Source organism: Meles meles, chromosome 18 (genome assembly GCF_922984935.1).
Source record: "Meles meles chromosome 18, mMelMel3.1 paternal haplotype, whole genome shotgun sequence".
Taxonomy (NCBI): Eukaryota; Metazoa; Chordata; class Mammalia; order Carnivora; family Mustelidae; genus Meles; species Meles meles.
Window position 1 is genome coordinate 28,700,336 of NC_060083.1, and position 27,144 is coordinate 28,727,479.

The following is a 27,144-nucleotide window of genomic DNA, read 5'->3' on the forward strand; positions in this document are numbered from 1 at the left end:
CTCCCTGCTCAGCCTGCTTCTCCCTCTCCCTCTTCTGTTCTCCCTACTTGTGCTCTCTCGCTCTGTCAAATAAATAAATCTTAATAAAATAACATAAAAGGGGGTGCCTCAGTGGCTTAGTCGTTAAGTGTCTGCGTTCGGCTCCGGTCATGATCCCAGGGTCCTGGGATCGAGCCCCGCAGTGGGCTCCCTGCTCTGTGGGAAGCCTGCTCCTCCCTCTCTCATTCCCTGTGCTTGTGTTTCCTCTCTCCCAGTCTCTCTCTGTGTCAAATAAATAAAATTCAAAAAAAAAAAAAAAAAAGAATTATAAGGAATGGGGGAGGGAGAGGAAAAATTAGAAAATATTAAAAAAATAAACATTTGTTACCCTCTGCAAGCTTCCTTCTCTTCATTCCACCTAAAAGATTCCAAAGTAATTTTGATGTAAAAATGAAATGTATGTGATTTAGGCCCAAAAACCTGGTTGTTTTTAAGATGTTAAATAAGCATTGGGGCATCTGGGTGGCTCAGTTGGTTGAGCAACTGCCTTTGGCTCAGGTCATGATCCTGGAGTCCTGCATTGTCCAGCATCAGGCTCCCTGCTCAGTGGGGAGCCCACTTCTCCCTCTGACCCTCCCCCTTCTTGTGCTCTCTCCCTCTCTCATTCTTGCTCTCTCAAATAAATAAAATCTTTAAAAAAATGTTAAATAAGCAATTTTGTTTCAGAGCAGTAAGTTAAAATCTTCAAAACTATAGATTATAATACTTTTTTTTTTAAGATTTTATTTATTTATTTGACAGAGAGAGAGATCACAAGTAGGCAGAGAGGCAGGAAGAGAGAGTGAGAGGGAAGCAGGCTCCCTGCCGAGCAGAGAGCCCAATGTGGGACTCGATCCCAGGACCCCGAGATCATGACCTGAGCCGAAGGCAGCGGCTTAAACCACTGAGCCACCCAGGCACCCAATTATAATACTTCTTTAAAATATTTACTTCCTTGGGGAAGGATATACTTCCCTTCCACATTAAAGATGATAGTGGCCACGTGATTTCCTTTGGTCAATTAAAAACTTAATTAAAATATGAAAGTGAAATGAGCAATTTCTATTGGGAAAAAGCTTCAAGAGCAAGTAGTACTTCCTTATGATGCTTTTGCCTCTGCTCTAAGGCTGCTAATGATTTAGACAGAGGATGCTCCATCACATGGGGTTTTGATGATCAAATGTGAACAGAACGTTAAGCAGAGCCATAGGCATCCCAAGACAGGATGCAGCATGAACAAGAAATAAACTTCTCTCTCCACATCACTACTAGTTTGTCAGCATAGCCTAGCCATGTTAGTATCAAAATAACAGTGATAATTCATTAAACTGTATCCTTAATATTTGTGTACTTTTCTGTAGCTATCAATGACAAACTTGTCTATGTATATTTTTAAAGATTTTATTTATTTGTCAGAGACAGAGAGCGAGCCCAAGCAGCGGGAGCATCAGGGAGGGAGAAGCAGGCTCCCCACTGAGCAAGAAGCCTGATGTGGGACTCAGTCCTAGGACCCTGAGATCATGACCTGAGTCTGAAGGCACACAGTTAACTGACTGAGCCACCCAGGTGGCCCGAAACTTACCTATATTTAAAATAAACTATTTGGGGTACGTGGCTGCCTCAGTCAGTACACAATGTGACTACTGATCTTGGGGTCATGAGTTCAAGCCCCACACTGCCTACAGAGCTTCTTAAAAAAAAAAACAGGATGGTGAGGGAGACAAACCGTTAAGAGACTCTTAATCTCACAAAACAAACTGAGGGTTGGTGGTGGTGGTGGGGTAAGGATAGGGTGGCTGGGTTATGGACACTGGGGAGGGTATGCGCTACAGTGAGTGCTATGAAATGTGTAAGCCTGGTGATTCGCAGACCTATACCCCTGGGGCAAACACATTATATGTTAATAAAAATAATGTTTAAAATTATTTTTAAAAAAGATGGTGAGGCACCTGAATAACTTTTAAGGTAGGCATTTCTAATACTCAAACTGTTGTATATCGTACTCTCATTTCCAATAAAGTCAGCTATCCACACAAAGGCCTTCTGTGAATGGGGTTTTTTGTTCTTCGTATGTGAAAATAAAACAAAGAGGCTGAGTTTTATATTCGGATTGATAAGCTATGGAAAAACTATTGCACAGAAGGAGCAGCAAAACAGAACTAATTCAGCAGACATAGGAATTCATCATCAAAAATAACCAGAAGAACATACCTAACACCCCTCTAAGAAACTGTAGGCTTGTTTATAAGGATTTTAGATTTTTACACGCAGATCTGATGTCTTCTTATATGGATATAAAGGATGATCCTAGCATCAGGGCTGCATAACCTCACCTTATAATCACTCTAGAATTTTCTAGTTTTACCTCTAATTATAATTCTCCTTTAAATATGGAATATTAATGGAGCAAAAATCAAGACAGGCATAATTGTAAAATATGAAAGCTAAATGACTGCTATGTGGCAACATAAAATAATTATTCTTCCATACAGAAAACAACCAAGTAAAGGAGTTAAAAAGACATAGGTTACTTCTCAACTATGTATTCATTAGCATTGAAGCATGAAATTAATAGCATAAAGACAGGAGTGAAGCTATCTTTCTTGTAAGGCAGAGGAAGAGCAAAACAATGCAAAAAAAGTATAAATAAAATCTAGCTTCCCATTAGAATGAATGCCTTCAAGTTCTCAGAGTTCACCCAGAGCTACACATCCAATAAAAAAGGACCTACTGGGGTGCCTGGGTGGCTCAGTGGGTTAAAGCCTCTGCCTTCAGCTCAGGTCATGATCCCAGCATCCTGGGATCGAGCCCCGCATCGGGCTCTCTGCTCAGCAGGGAGGTTGCTTTCCCTTCTCTCTCTGCCTGCCTCTCTGCCTACTTGTGATCTCTGTCAAATAAATAAATAAATAATCTTCAAAAAAAAAAAAAAAAAAAAAGGATCTACTAAAGGTTGATTTGACAGAGCATGCCCATCAAAATAATTTAGATAGAGATTTATTTGGTCACATTAAAAATAGGCCATAAACCATACATGTGTATGTTTAAAATACATCTCATAGTATACTCTTTCTGCCTCATTTCAAATATTCCATTACAAACATGTAGTGCTTTAAGTAAACCTGATATGTGAGAATAAAATCTATTAAGACTAATACAAGATTATATGATTTTTTCCTTTTTCTAAAGTTGAGGTACAGCTGACACACAATGTTATAGTAGTTTCAGGTGTACAACACAATGACTGGACAATTTTATACATTATGCTATGCTCACCACAGTAAGTGTAGTTATCATCTGTCACCATATAACATTATTACAATATTATTGACTATATTCCCTATGCTGTACTTTTCATCCCTATGACTTAATTATTTTGTGACTGGATGCTTTATACCTCTTAAATACCCTTTACTTATTGTGTCCGTCACCATCTGCTCAGGTTCCTGGTTGTTTTTTTTTTGCTGTTTGTTTGTTTATCTGTTTGTTTTGATTTTACCATCTGTTTATAGCTACTTGCTGGTCACAAAGAAATGCACTTCAAAACACTCACCTCATCATAGTGACTCTTTGCAAAGAGTAGTGCACACAGTTCTCCATACAGTGCAGCTTTGTTTGCTTGCTGGCCATGTTTTGAGAGTTTATCCATATATGTCTGAGCTAACTTAAATGTTTCTTCACCCAAGTGATATTTGCAGTTTCCATTTCGCACATGAAGCAACCTGCAAAGGCAGAAATAACATTCCTCTATTTTTGATATTTCCAGCATGGTCCTCTTATAGATCACCACTTAGTACCCAAATGAGTTAAGGAAACTAGATGCAAAAAGTGAGGCAGCACTGGAAAGTGGGCCAAACCAAGACTGACTAAAACACATAAGAGTATACGTTCTTTCCAGAAAACTACCCATGATTAATTCTCACCCAACTCTGCTTCTTTTTCTTCTTTAAATATTTCGTGTACTTTGTGCACTTAGTATGTGCTATATCTAATACTTAAACTCTTTCTGTTCCAAATCCAAAAGTAATGTAGTCTCATTATAAAAATTTTAGAAAAAAATGAAAAAATAAAACCAACATGAAATACTACCATTACTACCATTACCTACCATTACTTTCTGTTCTTTTTTCTAGTATATTTGTGGAACACCTGATCAGTGACCTCATCTCATGTTGCTTCATAAATGCTCATTTTTGTTATCTTTCCAGTAAGGTAAGTTCACTGAAAATAGTGGTATTGTCACCTATTTAAAACCTTTATTTTCTATGGTGGAAAAATACAGAGTTCTTCACAGAGAGTAACTGTAAAACCATGTTAGACTATCTAATGATATTTAAGAAGAGTAGGTCAGACTGTGATACCAACAGACTATACATCTATGCAGACTATGGAAAACAGAACAGTGAAGATCGGACATGTATTTATGTATGTGTTATAAAGCTAGCTACATTAAGTGCATGTATCATTGCCAATACAATTTTCTGAAAATGCTCAGTCCTGAGAGGGAAGAGGATGCCCAATGAACTAAGCCACCCCAGTGCCCCAATGATCAGGAACTTCTTTAAAAAAAAAAAAAAAAAAAGATTTGAGAGAGAGTGTATGAGCTCCTGCAGGAACTTCTTAAAGGAGATTCTCAGGGTAGATAGGGAAGAATTCTCTTAACAAGTTAATATTTGAGTTGACACCTAAATGATGAAGCAATCATATAAAGGTCTGGAAGGAAGCATGTTTCAAACAGAAGGAATAACTGGGGTGCCTTGGTGGCTCAGTCAGTTGAGCATCAGACTCTTGATTTTAGCTCAGATCATGACCTCAGGGTCCAGAGATCAAGTCCCGTGTCTGGCTCCAAGCTCAAAAGGGAGTCTGTTTGGGGTTTTCTCTCTTCTCCATCTACCCTGCCCCCCACTCTCTAAAATAAATAAATAAATCTTTTTCAAAAATTCCTTGAAACATAAGGAATAACAAGTGCAAAGCCCTGAGAAATGGAAAAAAAATTCTGACATAATCAAAGAACAGACAAAAGACCAACCTGTCTATTATGAATAAAGGATTATAAAAAAGAGGTGAAAAAGCAGAGTTTAAAAAGATTTTATAGGGCCTTGCCAGTCAGGGTAAGAAATTTTGGTTGTAATGGTGAGATATGATTTGATTTATCCTCTAGAACAATGCTAAGAGAATTTCCTGAAATGCTGTGGATCTGCTCTGCTCAATCTAGTAGCCACTAGCCACAAGTGGCTACTGAGTATCTCAAATGTGCCTAGTGTGACTAGGGACTGATTTTTAATTTTTTTTTTTAAAGATTTTATTTATTTATTTGACAGATAGAGATCACAAGTAGGGAGAGGCAGGCAGAGAGAGAGAAAGGAGGAAGCAGGTTCCCTGTCAAGCAGAGAGCCCGATGCGGGGCTCGATCCCAGGACCCTGGGATCATGACCTGAGCGAAAGGCAGAGGCTTTAACCCACTGAGCCACCCAAGCGCCCCTGATTTTGAATTTTTAACTTGAATTAATTTAAATAGTCATACCATGGTTGATGGTTATCATACTGGACAGTGCAACTCTTGAAGGATTGCTCTGGCTATGCTGTGGAAAACGGATTACAGGGGCACCTGGGTGGCTCAGCTGGCTTCAGCTTAGGTCATGATCCCAGGGTCCTGGGATGAATGCCTGCATCAGGTTCCCTGCTCTGCAGGGAGCCTGCTTCTCCCTCTGCCCCTCCCCCTGCTCTTATTACTTACTGCTCAAGCTCCCTCTCTCTTAAATAAATAAATAAATATTTTTTTTAAAAAGGGAGAAAAAAGAAAAAGAAAATGGATTACAATAAAGCCAAGAGTGGAAGTAAGGCAATCAGGACAGAGGTATTACAACAATCCAGAAGAAAAAAAGACCTTGAGAAAAAAGGATAGGTACTGAAGATAGAGTTGACAGTTATCCAAATAGTTCAATAGGAAAAGCTTAAACTCAACCATAGGTTGTAAATTCACAGAATGAAAAGAACAGTATTAACCTCTTATTTCTACAATACTAAAAATTGCATTCCAACAACATTCACTGTAGATATTCCTCCTAAAAATAAATTTCTAGAAATTATTTAATAATTGGCATATGATGGGGTAGCAAACTAAATATGTTAAGCCAGAAAAGCACAGCTCGTTATCTTCTCCAGTCCCTGCTGGTTGTCTCTTGAAACAAAAGGGCAAATTAAACATATGGAGTCTCCTCAGGGTCTGTACATCCATCTGGGCTGACACAAAGCAGGATAAAGGATCCAAGAAACTTCTGGTCAACTGAGGATCTAATTTTGCCTAATACTTAGCCTAACAAAAAGGCAGGTTCTCAAGGTTCTCTAAATGTGGTTCTTCAAAGTAAGCATAGTATTTTATTATTTTTAAAAAAGATTTTATTTTCAAGAGCAGTTTTAGGGATGCCTGGGAGGCTCAGTAGTTAAGTGTCTAACTTTGGCTCAGGTCATGATCTCAGTCAGGATCCTGGGATCAAGCCCTGCGTGGGACTCCCTATTCAACAGAGAGTCTGCTTGTCCCTCTACTGCCATAACCCTGCTTGAGCTTTCGCTCTCAAATAAATAAATAAATAGATAAATAAATTTAAAAAAAAATTTTTTTAAAGGGCAATTTTAGGTTCACAGTAAAACTGAGCAGAAGGTACAGAGATTTCTCATATACCCTCCTTCCTGCAGTATTAGTTTTGTTTTTTTTTTTAAGATTTTATTTATTTATTTGACAGACAGAGATCACAAGTAGGCAGAGAAACAGGCAGAGAGGAGGAAGCAGGCTCCCTGCGGAGCAGAGAGTCCAATGCGGGGCTCGATCCCAGGACCCTGGGATCATGACCTGAGCCAAGAGCAGAGGCTTTAACCCACTGAGCCATTCAGGTGCCCCCTGCAGTATTAGTTTCATGAAAAAATACAATCACATCTACCTGATCAAAGCTATTGTCAAAAACAATTACATTTAATTGGTTAAATAATACACTGTTTGAATGGCAAATATACAAGTTTTTGTTTTATAAGATTTTTTTTTTTTTAAAGATTTTATTTATTTGACAGAGAGAGATCACAAGTAGGCAGAGAGGCAGGTAGAGAGAGTGAGAGGGAAGCAGGCTCCCTGCCGAGCAGAGAGCCGGATGCGGGACTCGATCCCAGGACCCTGAGATCATGACCTGAGCCGAAGGCAGCAGCTTAAACCACTGAGCCACCCAGGTGGCCCATGTTTTTTAAGATTTTATTTTTAAGTAATCTCTACACTCAACATGGGGCTCAAACTTAAAACCGTGAGATCAAGAGTTGCATGCTCTACTGACTGAGGCAGCCCAGCACCCCTACAAGTTTAGAAGTCATTAACTTATGAATATATTCACTGTTGAGACTAAGCAAGATGACTAGGCCGAACCTCATAAGACACAACAAAAATAAATACATTAAAAGTAAATGTAAAAAAAAAAATCTCTCTCCTCCTTACAAGAGTATGTCTCCAAGAACTATTTAACAATTTTGGAAAATGATAGACTAAAATTCTTTTCTATTGTGGTAAAATATGCAACAAAAAATCTGCCATACTAACTATTTTAAGCATACACTTCAGTGCCATTAAAGTCTCCATATTGTGTGACCATCACCACCATCTATTTCCAAAACTTTTCATCACTCCAAAAAGAAACTCTGTAACAAGCAATTGATTCCCATATACCCTTTATCCCACCTGCATCACTTTACACTCCTATTAGCAAGGATCCCAACTTCTTCACATTCTTGGCAACACTTAACTTTTATTTTTAATTACAGCCATCCTGGGTATATGTAAAGTGGTATCTTGTGTTGGATTTTCATTTCCCTAATGAAAAATTATGCTGAACATCTTTTGGCTATTTTATCTTCTTTTGTGGACAAATGTGTCCTCGTGGCCTTTACCCATTTTTTAATCAGGTTGTTGTTGTTGAGTGATAGTTCTTGATATATTCTGGATACTACACCCTTATCTGATATATGATCTGCAAATATTTTCTCCAATTCCACTTTCTTAATAACATTCTTTGATGTACATAGTTTTTTATTTTGATGAAATCCAACTAACCTGTGAACAGAAATGGTTTCACTTCTTTCTTTCCAATATGGATGCCATTTTTTCTTTTTCTTGTCTAATTCCTTTAGTTAGAACTTTCAGGGCAATGTTTAATAGTAGTAGTGAAAGCAGGCATCCTTGACCTTATTCTTGATCTTAGGGACAAAGCTTTTAGTGTTTCACCATTGAGTATGATGTCAGCTGTGGGTTCTTCATAAATGCTATCATGTTGAGGAACTCTTCTGCTCCCGGTTTTTTGAACGTTCAATTATGAAAAGGTGTCAAATTTTGTCAAATGTCTTTTGTGTCTACTGAGAAGATTCTGGGTTTTTTCCTTCTTTTTAAAATTTTTATTACTTTTTAAAGATTTTATTTTTGCAAGAGAGCTAGTGAGCGTGTGCGCACAACCAGGGAGAGTGGCAGGCAGGGGCAGAAGCAGGTTCCCCACTGAGCAAGGAGCCCAATGAGGGACTCAAAGACCTGAGCCAAAGGCAGATGCTTAACTGACTGAGCCACCCAGGCATCCCTCCCTCCCTTCCTTCCTTTCTTTTTTTTTTTAAAGATTTTAATTAATTATCTGACAGACAGATACAGCAAGAGACACAGGGAGAGAGGAATCACAAGCAGGGGAAGTAAGAGAGGCAGAACAGGCTTCCTGTGGAGCAGGGAGTCTGATGTGGGACTCCATCCCAGGACCCTGGGATCATGACCTGAGCCGAAGGCAGTTGCTTAACCAACTGAGCCACCCAGCACCCCTGCTGACTTTCTTATGTCAATCATCGTTGCATTCCTGGAATAAATCCCAATTACTCATAGTATACCATCCTTTTATATGCCATTAGTTTGATTTGCTAGTATTCTGTTGAGAATTTTTTAAAAATTTTTAATTAACACATAATGTATTATTAGCTCCAGGGGTACAGGTCTGTCAATCACCAGGTTTACACACTTCACCACACTCACCATAGCACATACCTTCTCCAATGTTTATAACCCCACCACCCTCTCCCTCCCCCCGGCAATCTGTTGAGAACTTTTACATCTGTATTCACAGAGGATATTATCCTGTAATTTTCTTCTCTTTTGATGTCTTTTTTCTGACTTTGGTATCAGGGTAATGCTGGCCTCATAGCTTGAGTTAGGGAGTATTCCTTCCTCCTTAATTTTTTGGAAAACGCTGAGAAGGTCTGGTGTTATTTCTTTAAATGTTTGGTAGCACTCATTTGATGAGAAATTCTGGTCCTGGAGTATTCTTTTCAGAAGGTTTTTTTGTTTTATTTTTAAGTAGGTTCCATGCACAATGTGGAGCCCAATGTGGGGCTCGAACTGGAAATCGAGACCCTGAGCTAAAATCAAGAGTTGGATGCTTAATCAATTGAGCCACCCAGGTGACCCACGTTGGAAGGTGTTTGATTACTGATTCAATCTCTACTTGCTATAGCTTTGTTGAGATTTTCTTGGGACAATTTAGGTAATTTTGTTCATTTCTAGGGATTTGTGCATTTCAGCTACAATATCTATTCTGTTGGCATACAGCTGGTCATAGGATTCTCTTATGTTTCCATTTCTGGAAGGCTGGTAGTGAAACCTTGATTTGTATTTCTGATTCTAACCATTTGCGTCTTTTTTGGGGGGGGGGGGTTCAGTCTAGTGTGGTTTTAATTTTACGTGTGGGAGCAAAGCACTGTGAGATGTTGCAGACACTGCTAGCTCCGTAACTAACATCCATTTTTCCACCTCATGCTTTGTTGGCAGGAGCCTGATTTTGTTTAGGCATTGATCTCTTTCTCACAGGACTCAAGAATAAATCACGAGTAGTTTAAGCCAATCACAGTGTAGTGGTCCTACTCTGCTTGTCAGTGATTGATTCAAAGGTCACCAAATGACCTAGCTCTGGCCAATGAGATTCCAAGATCGACTGGCTGGGTGGTTCCTGAGAAAGTTTCCCTATCATTAAAGATAAAATACAGAGCTTGGAAAAGAAGTCTTTCCTCTGCCAGACAATATGAAATCAGTATGTGGTTATTTCAAACTGTGGCAGCATTCTTGGGAGCTGCCACTTGGGAGCTGGTCAAAGTCAAAACCAGCACTGAGGACAGAGAAGCAGACATAGGGATAAAATTTAGTTCCTTGATAACCTATAGAATTATAAATTAACCTACCCCGGGGTACTCAATATTGTATTATTTATTCTTTTTATCAAATTCTGGGTATTTTTGGGGTGCCTGGGGGGCTCAGTGGGTTAAAGCCTCTGCCTTTGGCTTGGGTCATGATCTCAGGATCCTGGGATGGAGCCCCACATTGGGCTCTCTGCTCAGCAGGGAGCCTGCTTCCCTCCCTCTCTCTATGCTTCGCTCTCTGCCTGCTTGTGCTCTCTGTCAAATAAATAAATAAATAATATTCAAATTCTGGGTATTTTTAGGGTATACTGCTTATATAGGTGGCTGCTATCTTATTTGCTACACATGGCATTTATAACATTTTAGTGGACTTATTTTATTAGCAATATCCCTTTTGTATCAACTAATGGTTTTTATCCTGAATTTTGCTTTATTGTTAATATTGTTAATACTATTTATTTTTAAAGATTTTATTTATTTATTTGACTGAGAGAGATCACAAGTAGGCAGAGAGACAGGCAGAGAGAGAGGAAGAAGCAGGCTCCCTGCTGAGCAGGGAGCCCTTTGTGGGGCTTGATCCCAGGACCCTGGAACCATGACCCAAGCTGAAGGCAGAGGCTTTAACCCACTGAGCCACCCAGGAGCCCCTGTTAATACTATTTTAACAATATATAGCTGGATTTCACTTTTTAACCCTCTTTGTAGGTATCACATTTACACAGAGCAATTGAGCCCATTTACATATACTGTGATGACAGTCAAATTTGGTTTTAAGCTTATATTATTTCTCATTTTTCATTAGTTAGCTTTTTTTCATTTATCATACTTAATTATTTCCTCTCTTCTGTTTTTATCTCATTTGGACAGTTTTCCTATCATTCTTACCCTCACTACCACTACCCTAATTTAAAATGTCTATCACACTTTTCCATTATATAAATCATTATAATATCCAACCCTAGCACTGATAAGGTTTGAACATGATAGCCATTCCTACTCTACTGCACTTTTATCTGTTTAGAGAAATTCCGTAAGTATTTTCCTCAGCTCAAGTACATTAAGTATATTGTACCCTATATATTTGAAAAATTTATTTTACCCTAAAAGTTGGTGAGGTATATAGCATTTCCTCTCAATAACGGAGATATTTCTACTATCTTATACTTTCTAATTTCTATGTATTCTTTGATTTTAGGAACTCCAATTGTGTAGGGCTTAGGGTTCTTTTAAAATCTAGATTTAAGTCTTTCTCCCACCAGTTCAGAAAGTTCCTTTTCACACTTAAAATTGAAAAATACACCAATATAATAATTGTGGTTATTCTGGAAAACAGGATTATAGATAGTATTTATTCTCTTCGTAATTTTCTGTTACATGCATAGAAAAAATAGACAGTAAGAAGAAAGCATTACTTCTAAACTACCTTGCCTTACCTTTAAGTACATCTGTTAAAAAATATATTTTTAAAGAAAACAGTTATTTGTAAGTAAAATACTAATCTTCTTATACATAATTCTAGAAATGCATCAAGAGTAAAAAATAAGGGGCGCCTGGATGGCTCAGTGGATTAAAGCCTCTGCCTTCAGCTCAGGTCATAATCCCAGGGTCCTAGGATCAAGCCCCACATCAGGCTCTCCGCTCAGTGGGGAGCCTCCTTCTCCCACCCTTCTCTGCCTGCCTCTCTGCCTACTGTGACCTCTATCAAATAAATAAAATCTTAAAAAAAAAAAGTAAAAAATAATACTCAAGAAAAACACATATTTATTTTACCAGCAACCAGTGCCTAGCACAGTTCTGAGTACACTGAGGCATTCAATAAATATTTGGTGAGTGAACAGAACACACAAGCTCTATGACAAAGTAAAAAAATATTAAGCTAAGGTGATTATAGTAAGTTAACTATATTCTGGAGATGAGAGACAGGAGGCCAGACTAATGAAACATACAAATTATCACCTCAGAGATAACAGTTGGAACACACTTGAAGAACTAAAACTATAAAAGCAACTAAAGGCCATTAGAGTAGGATCTGTTCCAACTTACCTCACACAACATTCTACTGCACGAAACCAATGAAGCATCTCATCATGTAGAGTACACAACTGGAGACAGGATAGAAAAACTTTCTCAGCATCACTGTACCAGCCTGCATCTGAAAGAAAGCCACCTAGAGGACAAGAAAACTAGTAACTTTAAATAATTTAATAATAAATCACTTAAAAGCTAAAGTGACATGCTTAAAATGAATATCATCTAAAAGGAAAACAACCATAGTAATTCAAGTCCTGTGTCTGGCCCAAAACAAAGATACTGTGAAACAAAACAATACAAAACAGAACAAAAACTTATAAACTAGGGGAATCAGAACAAAGTTGAGGCCTTGAATGAGGAGTCAAGAGTTTTAACCCTCTAAAAATTCTCCACAGCCTACAAATTGACATTTTCTGGTTAATTAGCCATATATTCTAATGATCCCAACATTTTCAATTTGCAGGGCAAACATAACTTTTTAATCTCTCCACACCCAATTTCAAAGAACATCTCAATAAAGCTATCATTAAAAAAAAAAATCTCCATCACTGCATACTTTCGGTATGAAGTTTTTTTTCACTGTTTTGGTAATTTTAGGATCCAGACCAATAATGTAACTATGAGTTTGTTAGAACTTCATTCTATCTCCAAGATGTTTCTTCAACCTGGCTCAGTACAATGGCCAAATACTGGTATAAATGTTTGTGGAGATGACAGAGGACCTCAATGAACACAAACCTTCCTGCCTTTCACTTTTGTTGATCCTAAAGTTGTTCTCCCACAGATTTTTACACGACCCTCTAGGACTAAAGGGATGTCAACCTTAACATTCACTGAGATCACACACTCTTGTTATAGACATTCTCTGGTCATAATTCTTAGTTGCAATTTATATTCCATGGGACTACCAAAGGATAAATGCTGTTTGGTGTTTTTTTTTTTTAAGAAAAAAAAGTTCTGAAGTTCCTCCAGCAAACTGTCTATGACCAGTACAAAGAATTATTCTAAAACTAAAGGAAATGAATTTGAAAATGTGTTGGCAAAGAAAGTATATGTGCATGTATGTGTAAGACAGCTAAAACACATACATGCAAGCGAGAAGTTAAACATGAGAGTCTATACTGATGGATTAGTTCTGTGTCCTGATGGTAATGACAGTTGTACAAATCTTTACATGGAATACCGTTATGTGGAAATAACCTCAGACACTACGGATGCTTGGGTGGGTCAGCCAGTTAAGCATTTGCCTTCAGGTCATGATCTCAGGGTCCTGGGATAGAGCATTGCTGGGACTCCCTGCAGAGCAGGGAGCCTCCTTCTCCCTCTCCCCCTGCTTGTGCTTGCTCACTCTCTCACCCTCTCTCTGACAAATAAATAAAATAAAATATTTAAAAAAAAAAGAAACATACAGACACACATACACCAAAGTACATGAAAAAACTTGAAAATTAAGTAAGGTCTATAGTCTAGTTAACAGTATTAAACCAGTGTCAATTCCTGGTTTTGATACTATGAATCTAAAATCATTAAAAAAAATTTTTTTTTAAAGATTTTATTTATTTGAGAGTGAGAGAGAGAGTGAGAGCAAGCATGAGAGGGGAGAAGGTCAGAAGGAGAAGCAGACTCCCCACAGAGCCAGGAGCCCGATGCGGGACTTGATCCTGGGACTCCAGGATCATGACCTGAGCCCTTCGGTTCAGGGGCCCAACCAACTGAGCCACCCAGGTGCCCCTAAAAAAAATTTTTTTTAAGGACTGTATTTATTTGAGAGAGAGAAAGAGAAAGCATGCAAGCATGTGCCCACAAGTAGGGGGAGTGGCAGAGGGAGAATGGTGGAGTAGAAGAGTTGGAGAAGTAGGCAGGGAGCCCAATGAGGGGCTCAATCTCAGGGTCCTGGGATCATGACACGAGCCTCGGGCAGACACCCAACTGACTGACCCACCCAGGCACCCCATCAAAAAAATTTTTAAAAAGAAAGCGAGAAGGGCAACAACAACTTTAATAAGTAGTTGCCTGAAACATACTTATCTATGTAGATTTGTAAATAGCAAATTAAATTATTATATAAACCTTAAACATTTTTCTCTATGTAATATATAAAAACTTTACAGATCCCTTTCCCATGTATGTTTTCAGTATTTTCTTACCATCCTCATGAGGAAATAAAAAATTATCCTTATTTTACAGCCTGAAAACTGAGGCTCCAGAAGGATTAAATCCCATGTCACAGCATATGGTAAGCTGGTGAAATAGGCTGCTGGCAGCATGACATGTAGCAAAATATATGGTATGGATCTACAGACAGGGGATTCTAAACTTTCAGTACACTACCAGCTATGTGACTAGAGCAAGTTACTTAAATTTTCTGAATCCTTCCGCATTTGTAAAGTATTATTGATATAATCACGATACTGAAATGTTACGAGGATTTCGAAACATAACATTTAGGGGGCACCTGTGTGGCTGAGTCTGTTAAGCATCTGCGTTTGGCTCAGGTCATAATCCCAGGGTCCTGGAATCAAGCTCCACATCAGGCTCCCTACAGGGAGCCTGCTTCTCTCTCCCTCTGCCCCTGCCCCACTTGTGCTCTCTTGCTCACTCTCTCAAAAAAATAAACAAAACCTTTTTTTGTTTTTAAATAAATGCCTCCTGTAGTGTTTGGCTTAAAGTTATATTCAATAAATCACACTTAGTTTTTCTCACAACCTCCTCATGTAGACTTTTGGAATGTCCTCGTTGAATCCTTTATTGTTTAAAATGAGTCATATTGTAGGACAAAATACTCCAGCATTTTACTATTACTTACCTAAAACAAAGCCAACTTGAATGGCTTTTTCTTTTACTGCCGCATCTGATTCTGCTATGTAAGAGCACCGCCTACTAAATGAGTAGGCCAAGACCGAAGCAACTTTCACACCATGATCCATCAAAGCCTGGAAACAGTGATGAAGCAAATGTCTGCAAGGTAAGAAAAGATTATTTTATAAAGGTAACATATCTTATAGTTTTAGAAGGTGCTAGATTTCTTTTGAAAAAATAACAGTACCATTATTTTAAAGATAAAAAATTATTTCTGCCTTACAAATTATGAGGCTACAATAATCCACAATTTAGCCTAATATCTTTATTCAGAGGATCACTGAGTGATCCTTTATGTGTAAACTAATGGCAGTAAAGAGTAAAACTAACTTTTAAAAACCAAATAATCTTATAATTTAACAATAACCCAATTTAAAAAGGGGCAATGGATCTGAAAAAGAGAGTTCTCCAAAGAAAATATACAAATGACCAATAAGCACATGAAAAGATGATCAACACTACTAATCATTAGGGACATGCAAACCAAAATCACAATAAGATACCACTTCACACCCTGTAGGAGGTGATTACTATTCTCAAAAAGTGATGGCAAAAATACGTAAATACTGGAACTCTCATACATTGATGGTAGGAATACTAAAATGCTATAGCACCTATGGAAAATAGTTTTGAGGTTACTAAAAAAGTTAAACATAGGGTGATCATATTTATATACCCTAGTTATATATACAAGAGAAATGAAAACATATGTACACACAAAATCATGTCCATAAATGTTCACAGCAGCATTATCAGAATAGCCGAACAGGCAAAATGTTCATCAACAGATGACTAAACAAAACACAGTATGTTCACACAATAGAAAACTATTCAGCCATAAAAGGAAAGAAGTACTGATACAAGCAACAACATGAATAAACCTTCAAAACATTATAAGTATTAAAGAAGCCAGTTACGAAAGACCATATATTGTATGATTCCCTTCATATGATGTGTATAGAATAGGTAAATTCAGAGAAAGAAAGTTGATTAATGGTAGGCCAGGGTAAGAGGAAATAGGAAGTGACTGTTAATGGGTACAGGATTTCTTTTTGCAGTGATGAAAATGTTCTAGAATTAGAAAGTGGTGATGGTTGCAAAACCTTGTGAATACACTAACGCCACTGAATTGTACAATTTAAAATGGTGAATGTGGTGGTATGTGAATTATATCTCAATAAAAAATTGTAAATAACAACTGTAAAAAACAGAATCACTGCTTTGGATAAAGGGGAAAAAAGTCAAACTACATGCTTTTAGTTTTACAAATATATTGAACACTTACCAAGGGATTTGGACTTGGTGAAAGATAACCTGAGAGATGAAAGAGAGGTATTCCACTAAATCTTTACAATGGCCATGTTTAGAATTGTATAGAGAAATTCAAATCCCAGAAAGCTAAGCTTTTCTTAAAGAATTTTTTTTTTAAGGCTTTTATTTATTTATTTCACAGACAGAGATCACAAGTAGGCAGAGAGGCAGGCAGAGAGAGCTGGGGAAGCAGGCTCCTCGCTGAGCAGAGAGCCCGACACGGGACTCGATCCCAGGACCCTGAGATCATGACCTGAGTCGAAGGCAGAGGCTTAACCCATTGAACCACCCAGGCACCCCTTGAAGAATGTTTTTGAAAAGTTTTTCTGTAGCCTTCTTTACCAAAATGAAGTTGTCATTTATGGTTTTTTTTTTTTTACAGATTTATTTTATTCAACCAGCAGTTTCTCTATAATACAAAGGCCACATTTCAAAGTACCCCTGAATACTGAAATTATGCTTATTATTTACCTGTTTATTTTATCATTCTTCCTTAAAACACAAAATCCACCAAAAAGAGACACAGTTTTTATTCACTGCTGTAATCCCAGATCTTCAACAGTACCTAACAAAGACTAGGCATTCAACAAGTATATACTTAGTTAATTTGTTGAACAAATGGAACTTGATAATGTTCTTATTAGAGACAGCAGTATTTTGTAAAATTACATTCCTATTTTCCTAGAGTTAGGAAAAAGAAATGGCTTTTAAAACAAATTCTGGGAAGAATGCTAAAGAGAACAGCAAGTATAGTCAAAGGCTGTGTCACTATAGATGTATGTGGCTCTTACTACATGGTAACAGCTACCATGGGAAAGATGAATTCAATCTCATTTTCTTGAACACAAAAAGCAAGGTGGTACTGATGGTTTCACAACGGGAATGCACTTAATGCCAGTGAAGTACACCTAAGAAGTTACAATGGTAAAATTCAGGCATGTATAGTTTACTATAATTTTTAAAAAGTGATTTTACCTTTTATCCAAAGCTCTCAATACTTTAGCAAAAACTTCCAATTCACAAAATTCACTGCCCAGTTGACATAAGCGTCCCTGTTGGTAAAGCTGAAATGAAAATGAGAAAGGTAATTTTAAAATGTTAATTTAAATTTATACTTTAGTTATACTTACGGATATAATTTAACTTACTTAATATTTGATTATTTAACGGATACTACCCCAAGTCGGTATGATCAGGAAACATACTTCTGCTGTCTGAGAGAAATATAACAATAAATTAACGACTTTTTTAGAGAGGGGAGAAGGTAGAAGGAGAGAGACAATCCAGAGCAAGCTCCATGCCCAGGGGCTCAATCTCATAACCCTGAGACCATGACCTGAGTCAAAACCAAGAGTCAAATGCTTAACTGACGGAGCCACTCAGGAGCCCCTAAATTAACAAATTTCTACAATTCATAAAAAAAATTTTAATAGTTGTATATAAAGTTAAAAGTTAATATTTATAAAATAGTATCTGGTACATGTTAAATACTACAAAGTGCTATATAATTACTTATTATATAAACTTAAAAAGTTATGGGGTGCCTGGGTGGCTCAGTCAGTTAAGCATCTGCATTTGGCTCAGGTCATGATCTTGGGGTCCTGGGATCTAGACCCATGTCAGGTTCCCCATTCAGTGGGGAGCCTGTTTCACCTTTTCTCTCAAATAAAACCTTTAAATAAACATAAAAAATTATATACAAGAAACTTTTAAAATTAACTTTTCTTTAAACAAAACTAGATAGTTAATGTAAAATTATCAAAATCATAGCATAGATAATATCCAAAAGCCAGAATGCTCAATATGCCCCTCTAAAGGGCTCCTCAGACTACCACAAGAATCTCAGTTCAGTTCTGGGCATGGCACTTTACAAGCACACCAAAAGACATCTAAAGTAATCCAGGGGGGCACCTCGGTGGCTCAGTCGGTTAAGTGCCTGCCTTTAGCTTAGGTCCTGATCTCATGTGTCCTGGGACCAAACCCCAGGCTGGGCTCCCTGGTCAGTGGGAATCTGTTCCTTCCTCTCCTGTTGCCCATCTCCCTCTGTGCTCTCTCCCACACTCTTTCTCGATCTCTCAAACAAATAAAGTCTTTAAAAAATAATAATAAATAAAGTATTCCAGGATAAAAAAAGAACTAAAAACAAAAAGTAATCCAAGATGGCAAGATTTCTAATCTTGTCACAATCATTTATTCATTTTGCCTTTTTAGAACTTTTGTTTTAAACATTTATTTATTTGAGAGAGAGATACAGAGTGCAAGTGTGCCTGTGGGGGAAGGGGCAGAGGGAGAGGAAGAGGATCTCAAGCCAACTCCACACAGAGTGAGGAACGTGATCTCATGACCCGATCTGAAAGCAAGAGTCAGGCACTAAACTGACTGAGCCACCCAGGAACCCCTAGAACATCTTTTAAAAATGACATTTTAGGGGTGCCTGGTTGGTTTGGTAGAACATGCAGCTCAATATTGGGGTTGTGAGTTCAAGTCCCACATTGGGTGTAGGGATTACTTAAAATAAAAATCTTAAAAAAAAAGGAAAAAGAAAAAGAAAATGTTAACAAATGTGTTAAATGTTTATCACCAATAATACATGCACAAAGTTAAAAAGAGACAAATAAATACCTCTGCCCCACTCCAGCTTCACCAGCTTTTGAATTTATATGTATTTTATAAATACAGTGCCTTAGAAGGTTTGAATTTTGTTTTATTAATTCACTTTATAGGCACGTAACCCTTAGCTCAGTTAATAGAACATGGGTTTCAGAAAGAGGACAAGATCTAGAATTCATTTGGCCATTAACTTTGTGCTAGGAAAATATGCCACAAGCTCAGGCAGCTAGTTCAAGACAGAAGACAGAGAAATTAAGGAGTCAATCCCATTTACAATTGTACCCAAAACCAAAAGATAACCAGGAATAAACCTAATCAAAGAGGCAAAGAATTTGTACTCAGAAAACTATAAAGTATTCATGAAAGAAATTGAGAAAGACACACAAAGAAATGGAAAAATGTTCCATGCTCATGGATTGGAAGAACAAATATTGTGAAAATATCTATGCTACCTAAAGCAATCTACATGTTTAATACAATCCCTATCAAAGTACCATCCATTTTTTTTCAAAGAAATGGAATAAATAATCCTAAAATTCATATGGAACAAGAAAAGACCTCGAATAGCCAGAGGAATGTTGAAAAAGAAAGCCAAAGTTGGCGGCATCACAAGTCCAGACTTCAAGCTCTATTACAAAGCTTTCATCATCAAGACAGTATGGTACTAGCACAAAAACAGACACACAGATCAGTGGAACAGAACAGAGAGCCCAGAAATAGACCCTCAACTCTATGGTCAACTAATTTTCAACAAAGCAGGAAAGAATGTCCAATGGAAAAAAGACAGTCTTTTCAACAAACGGTATTGGGAAAATTGAACAGCCACATGCAGAAAAATGAAACTGGACCATTTCCTTACACCACACACAAAAACAGACTCCAAATGGAGGAAAGACCTCAATGTGAGACAGGAATCCATCAAAATCCTTGAGGAGAACATAGGCAGCAACCTTTTCCACCTCAGCCACAGCAACTTCTTCATCGAAACATTGCCAAAGGCAAGGGAAGCAAGGGCAAAAATGAACTATTAGAACTTCACCAAGATCAAAAGCTTTTGCACAGCAAAGGAAACAGTCAACAAAACCAAAAGACAACTGACAGAATAGGAGAAGATATTTGCAAGGGATGTATCAGATAAAGGGCTAGTGTCCAAAATATATAAAGAACTTATCAAACTCAATACCCAAAGAACAAATAATCCAATCAAGAAATGGGCAGAGGACATGAACAGACATTTCTGCAAAGACGACATCCAGATAGCCAACAGACACATGAAAAAGTGCTCCACATCACTCAGCATCAGGGAAATACAATCAAAACCACAATGAGATACCACCTCACACCAGTCAGAATGGCTAAAATTAACAAGTCAGGAAACGACAGATGCTGGTGAGGATGCAGAGAAAGGGGAACCCTCCTACACTGTTGGTGGGAATGCAAGCTGGTGCAGCCACTCCGAAAAACAGCATGGAAGTTCCTCAAAAAGTTGAAAATAGAGCTCTCTATGACCCAGCAATTACACTACTGGGTATACCCTAAAGATACAAATGTAGTGATCCGAAGGGGCACGCACACCCGAATGTTTATAGCAGCAATGTCCACAATAGCCAAACTATGGAAGGAACCTAGATGTCCATCAACAGATGAACGGATAAAGAAGATGTGGTATATATACACAATGGAATACTATGCAGCCATCAAAAGAAATGAAACCTTGCCATTTGCGATGACATGGATGGAACTAGAGGGTATTATTCTGAGTGAAATAAGTTAGTCAGAGAAAGACAATTATCACATGATCTCCCCAATATGAGGAATTTGAGAGGCAAAGTGGGGGGTTTGAGGGGTAGGGAAGGAAAAAAATGAAACAAGATGGGATGGGGAGGGAGACAAACCATAAGAGAAAACCATAATCTCACAGGACAAACTGAGGGTTGCAGAGGGGAGAGACAGGGTCGTTGGGTTATGGACACTGGGGAGGGTATGTGCTATGGTGAGTGCTGTGAAGTGCGTTAAGCCTGATGAGTCACAGACCTTTACCCCTGGGGCAAATAATACATTATATGTATTTTTAAAGATTTTAGTTATTTATTTGACAGAGAGAGAGATCACAAGTAGGCAGAGAGGCAGGCAGAGAGATAGGGAGGAAGCAGGCTCTCCGCGGAGCAAAGAGCCCGATGTGGGGCTCGATCCCAGGATCCTGAGATCATGACCTGAGCTGAAGGCAGAGGCTTAACCCACTGAGCCACCCAGGCACCCCAAGAATGATCTTTTTAAAATGTATTATTTCATACCATTCCTTGTTTAAAACTTTTCAATGGTGGTGTCAATGTGAATGTGGTCTTTTGAGTCTCTGAAAGTCCTCTGAATCCTGTCTATTTTTCTTTCTTTCTTTCTTTTTTTTAAGATTTTATTTATTTATTTGGCAGAGAGAGATCACAAGTAGGCAGAGAGGCAGGCAGAGAGAGAGAGAGGAGGAAGCAGGCTCCCTGCCGAGCAAAGAGCCCGATGCGGGACTCGATCCCAGGACCCTGAGATCATGACCTGAGCCGAAGGCAGAGGCTTAACCCCACTGAGCCACCCAGGTGCCCTCCTGCCTATTTTTCAAACCTCATCTTTTACCACCATTCTTTCTCCCTATCCCTCACATTCTGCCACATTAGTTTTCTTTTAGCTCTATCTTACCTCATGACTTTTGCAGACAACACTACTGTGGCTACATGAAGTACTAGGACCATGATTCTTTGCCTGGTTAATCTGTAACTCTTCCTAATGGCCTCAACTAATATGTTGCTTCCTCACAGAGACCTTCCCTTGACTCCCCAATCTAAATTCTGTTCCCTGTTAATACTGTCTCATGACATACTGTATTTTTCCCCCACAGTAGCATCAAGACATGCATCATACATTCATTCAACTTGTTAAACATGTCAGTCCATTACGTTCTACACTTTATGAGGTGACCACTGTTACCACTATATTCCCAAGACCTAGTACAAGCACCTAGAATTAGATACACATTCAGTGCTTTCTGAATCCATAATCCAAACTGGTAGTGATCTATTTTGGATGAAACTCAACCTCAGAAGAAACAAAGTGCCCACATTCATCTAAAGAAGTGGACACTGGGGTGCCTGGGTGGCTCCGTTGATCAAGGGCTGCCTTCGGCTCAGGTCATGATCCCAGAGTCTTGGGATTGGACCCCACATCTGGCTCCCTGCTCTGTGGGAAGCCTGCTTCTCCCCTGCCTGCCGTTCTCCCTGCTTGTGCTTGCTCTCTCTCCCTTGCTCTCTGTTAAATAAATAAATAAAATCTTTAAAAAAAAAAAAAAAAAGAAGTTGACACCTAGGAAAAAGCCCCAGCTTCATACTTCATACTTGCATACTGTAAGCACCTTGTCAGGCATAAATCTCATGTTCTGTCTTTACGGTGCTCTGTACAGAAGAGTGCTCACGGAATAAACTCTGAGAACAAACGTGAATGCAAACTTAAAACACTAGTGATGAAGAACATAAACTGCCAGGACCTAAATGGAAAAATTAAGAACAAAATCTAAATAACAGCTGCTTAAATTTATATATAAAAATAGGTGGGGGGCGCCTGGGTGGCTCAGTGGTTTAAGCCTCTGCCTTCGGCTCAGGTCATGATCTCAGGGTCCTGGGATCGAGCCCCGCATCGGGCTCTCGGCTCAGTGAGGAGCCTGTTTCTCCCTCTCTCTCTGCCTACCTCTCTGACTACTTGTGACCTCTCTCTCTCTGTCAAATAAATAAATAAAATATAAAAAAAAAAATAGGTGGTTTCCTATTTTAACACTTGATGTTTTACGAAGCACCCTGGCATATTCATGAAACTCTTAGCTTACTGAACCTGTTTTGTCTTTGTGATTTTTCACATCAAAGGCAAGAAAACTATAGCCAGGAATATTTTATTTATTATTTGTTTTCATCAAGATAATAAATGTCAGGAACATTTGTGTAAGACACTGTGCTAGGTATCAGAGATATAGTGGTGACTATCACTACAGGAATAAAGAGTCAATAACTGTCCTATGATCTCAAAAAAAAAAAAAAACCCCATAAAATCTGTTAGAGCAGAAAAATAACGTTCACAGATTATACAATGGAGGTAAGCAAAATATTTTAGTAGCACCAATAAAATATCCGTATCTACTCTAAGAAAAATTTCAGCTGAGTTTTGAAGAGAAACTGGAGTAAAGCTTGTGGCAATAGGGCAGATAGCAGAGACACCTTACCGAAAAACTTCCAGCTTCTTTTCAAACAAAGGGAAATGCTGAATAAAGTATCAGAAAATAACTTTTGGATAAATAGCTGAGTTTGAAACCAAGAACGAAAACTTCACAGCTGTCAAAAATTAAGAAAACACAAACTCAAAAACAGCCAGCAAGGAAGAAAAACAGAACAAGTTATACCTTGGAATGGCTGTGGGTAGGGTGCACACACCAGATAGGAAGGAGTCCAGGCAGCAGATCCTATTTAAGCAAAGGGACCTGGAGCTGAGCTACCTACCTAAGCCAGGAATAAAAAAGTCAAAAACATTCACAGCCTTAAATGTCTGTTAGGAAAAACTGAGACCTCCAACCTAAGACACTTAATGAATAATCAGCCCAAATTCATACTGCCTAAATGATTTACAGACCCCAAACCCAGAACCTGGTATTAAAAACTGGTCTGAAACCAGTAAAACCCATGAAGTCCCCACAGAGACAAAGTTAAAACACCCAGAAAGGATGATGAAAATGTTTTATATCATGATCAATGAACTCTAGATCACAGGAAACTCTCTGTAGTGTCTACAGGACAAAGGATCATGTTTCTTCAACAAATAAATTGCAAAGATAAGAAAACAGATGGAAAGGGAACCTACAGATCAAGAGAGACTTGAGAGATCAACCCACAGCCAAGGTAGAGAACTTATCTGGATCCTGATCCAAATAAGCAAACTGTAAAAATGCATACATACTTAACATTTGAAAGTGAAAATAGGAACAATGACTAGATATTTAATAACAGTAAGTTGAGGGGCGCCTGGATGGCTCAGTGGTTTAAGCCGCTGCCTTCGGCTCAGGTAATGATCTCAGGGTTCTGGGATCGAGTCCCGCATCGGGCTCTCTGCTCGGCAGGGAGCCTGCTTCCCTCTCACTCTCTCTGCCTGCCTCTCTGCCTACTTGTGATCTCTCTCTGTCAAATAAATAAATAAATAAATAAATAAAATAAAAAAATCTTTAAAAAAAAATAACAGTAAGTTGAATTATTAATTTTTTTAGGTGTTATAGTAGTATGGTAGCTACTAAAACATTTACAAATTACACAAAGCTTAAATTTGCTTCCTAATAGTATAGGAAAGGGGGATGTGGTAGAATAGATTTACCAACAGGACTGGCCAAAAATGGTTAACTGTTAAAGCTGGGTGAGGGACACATGGAGATCCATTATTATATCAAAGATTTTATTTATTTATTTGACAGACCGAGATCACAAGTAGGCAGAGAGGCAGGCAGAGAGAGAGAGGAGGAAGCGGGCTCCCCGAGGAGCAGAGAGCCCAATGTGGGGCTTGATCCCAGGACCTTGGGATCATGACCTGAGCCGAAGGTAGAGGTTTTAATCCACTGAGCCACCCAGGTGCCCCTATATCTATCTTAAAAAAAAAAAGATTTTATTTATTTATTAGAGAGAGCAAGTGAGAGAGAGCAGGAACAAGGGGAAGGGAGGAGGGAGAGGGAGAGACGGACTCCATGCCAAGCAGGGAGTCTGACATGGGACTCGATCCCTGGACTATGACCTGAGCTGAAGGCAGATGCTTAACTGAATGAGTTACCCAGGCACCCCATTTCATTTTTTTCACTCAGTTTTTTTTTTTTTTTAAGATTTTATTTATTTGAGAGAGAGAGAGGGAGGCAGAGGTAAAGCACAGAGGGAGACTGAGAGAGAGAAGCAGACACTCTGCTGAGCGGAGAGCCCGATGTGGGACCTGATTCCAGGACCCTGAGATCATGACCTGAGCTGAAGGCAGACACTTAATTGACTGAGCCACCCAGGCACCCCTGTGTTTAATTTTTTTCAATAAAAAGTTTTTTAAAAGTATTATCCTTTATCTCCAAATATATCCTTTACCTCTAAAATAAGTAAAATCAGCAATATTTTGTTTCATTAAATACACATGTACTGGGGGTGCCTGGGTGGCTCAGTGGGTTAAAGCCTCTGCCTTTGGCTCAGGTCATGATCCCAGGATCCTGGGATAGAGCCCCGATCAGGCTCTCTGCTCAGCAGGGAGCCTGCTTCCTCCTATCTTTCTGCCTGCCTCTTTGCCTACTTGTGGTCTCTGTCTGTCAAATAAATAAATAAAATTGTAAAAAAAAAAAATACACATGTACTATCTTCACTTATAAGATACATTTATTTTTGTTCTCTAATCTCAAAATTCATCTGAAATGTAGCTCTGAAAAAACTCACACTGGAATATAACTTAATATTCATTTCCTTTGGTGCTTTTTTAAAGAGATTTTATTTAAATTCAAATTAGTTAACATATAGTGTAGAATTAGTTTCAGGGGCAGAATGTAGTGATTCATCAGTTGCATATAACACCCAGGGCTCGTTATATCAACTGCCTTCCTTCATGCCCATCATCCAATTACCCCATTCTCCCCACCAAGCTCCCCTCCAGCAGCCCTTAGTTTGTTACTATAGTTAAGGGTCTGTTATGGTTTGCCTCCCTCTCTTTTTATCTCGTTTTAGTTTTCCTTTCCTTCCTCTATGTTCCTCTGTTTTGTTTCTTAAGTCCCGCATTTAAGTGAAATCATTTGATATTTATCTTTCTCTGATTTATTTTGCTTAGCCTAATATACTCTAGTTCCTCCTTTGGTCTTATGTTGTATATTGTACGTAAAGTTCTGTAACTGATTACACTGTAATCTCGGATTATGAATTCCTGGAGTAAAGCAAGTACCATAGAAGTATTTCAACATAACACACATGTAATTAAAAGGTAAATGCCTTCTTCTGAAGGTAAGCTAACACTTAAATGTCTTGCTTCTTATTAACAATTTAATTTCTTAGTTGCTCTACACTCACTGGTTCTATGGCACACCTTTTTTTTTTTTAAATACAACTGACCAACATATTCGTATCTTGCAGGGCAAATGCTTTGCTTATTGCTAAGTAAGCCAAAAGGTTAGGTGAACAAGTTCTTATTATTAAAAAGTAAAAGGAGCAGTTAACACTCAAATTTTAAGAGGGCAAACCTTTATTAAAGCTTAATAATGCTGTCCACATAGGAAGATGTTATAAGATCTACATTCATTAAACAAGAAATTAAGAGTTTTTTCCCTATCATTGTGAAGATGATACTCTGTATCTGTAACTCTATTCCACATTTGAAGGGTCAGTCACATAATTTGCATGATTATGTTAATGGTGGTAGAGGCTACCATGATACAAATGGAAAACCGTTTGTCTTCCATTGTCTAATTTAGTTAATAGTAATATCTAACAACAGTAACAATGATAATCACCAGCCATCTATAACTCAGTATGTGACCATGATCACTGTATTTGGTTAGAAGTCACTTGGCTTCTCTTCTTAAAGTTTCATTACCAATCTGTGGTGAAAATTAGGTAGACCCATGAGGCAGTAGAAAAACAGTAGTATAGTTCTAAGAAATATGTTCTGTCTCTATGAAAAAACTCATTCTGTATTCTAGATAACCAAATTTAAACAATTTATTTCTTCTGATTGCAGAATTACTTATTTTTAGAAAAATTAGAAAATATGGAAAAAGAGTTTGTAAAAATGAAAACTCAACAATTTTACCATCTAGGAAAAAAAAATCACTGTCAACATAATGGCACATTTCGTTTTAGTCCTCTTTTTCTTACTGATTTGTAGGAGTTTTGAGTGTTTCATAATCTTCAATACTCCATTATGTAAGTTAAAAACTTTTACTTCCATTTCACATTTTTAAGTTCTTAAAGTTGGTTCTAAAGTACATTCTGGGAATTTTAAGTCTACATTGAAGACTTAATGAGAGAAATCTTATCTTTAAAACTGAATCTTTCAAACTAGAAACAAAGTATATCTCTTCTACATTTATTGAAAAAACTT

At 38.1% G+C, this 27,144-nt stretch overlaps 1 protein-coding gene across 1 annotated transcript in view; it reads right to left on the reverse strand.

Moving 5' to 3' along the window:
* Positions 1 to 27,144, reverse strand: part of APPBP2 (amyloid beta precursor protein binding protein 2) — a 59,597-nt gene that overhangs the window by 15,493 nt on the left and 16,960 nt on the right. Inside the window, exons 2-5 of the mRNA XM_045985592.1 lie at positions 17,389 to 17,477; positions 15,050 to 15,201; positions 12,256 to 12,379; positions 3,569 to 3,737 (exon numbers count right to left, since the gene is read on the reverse strand). Coding sequence (XP_045841548.1) covers positions 3,569 to 3,737; positions 12,256 to 12,379; positions 15,050 to 15,201; positions 17,389 to 17,477 — 534 coding nt within the window. The remainder of the gene's footprint in view (positions 1 to 3,568; positions 3,738 to 12,255; positions 12,380 to 15,049; positions 15,202 to 17,388; positions 17,478 to 27,144) is intronic.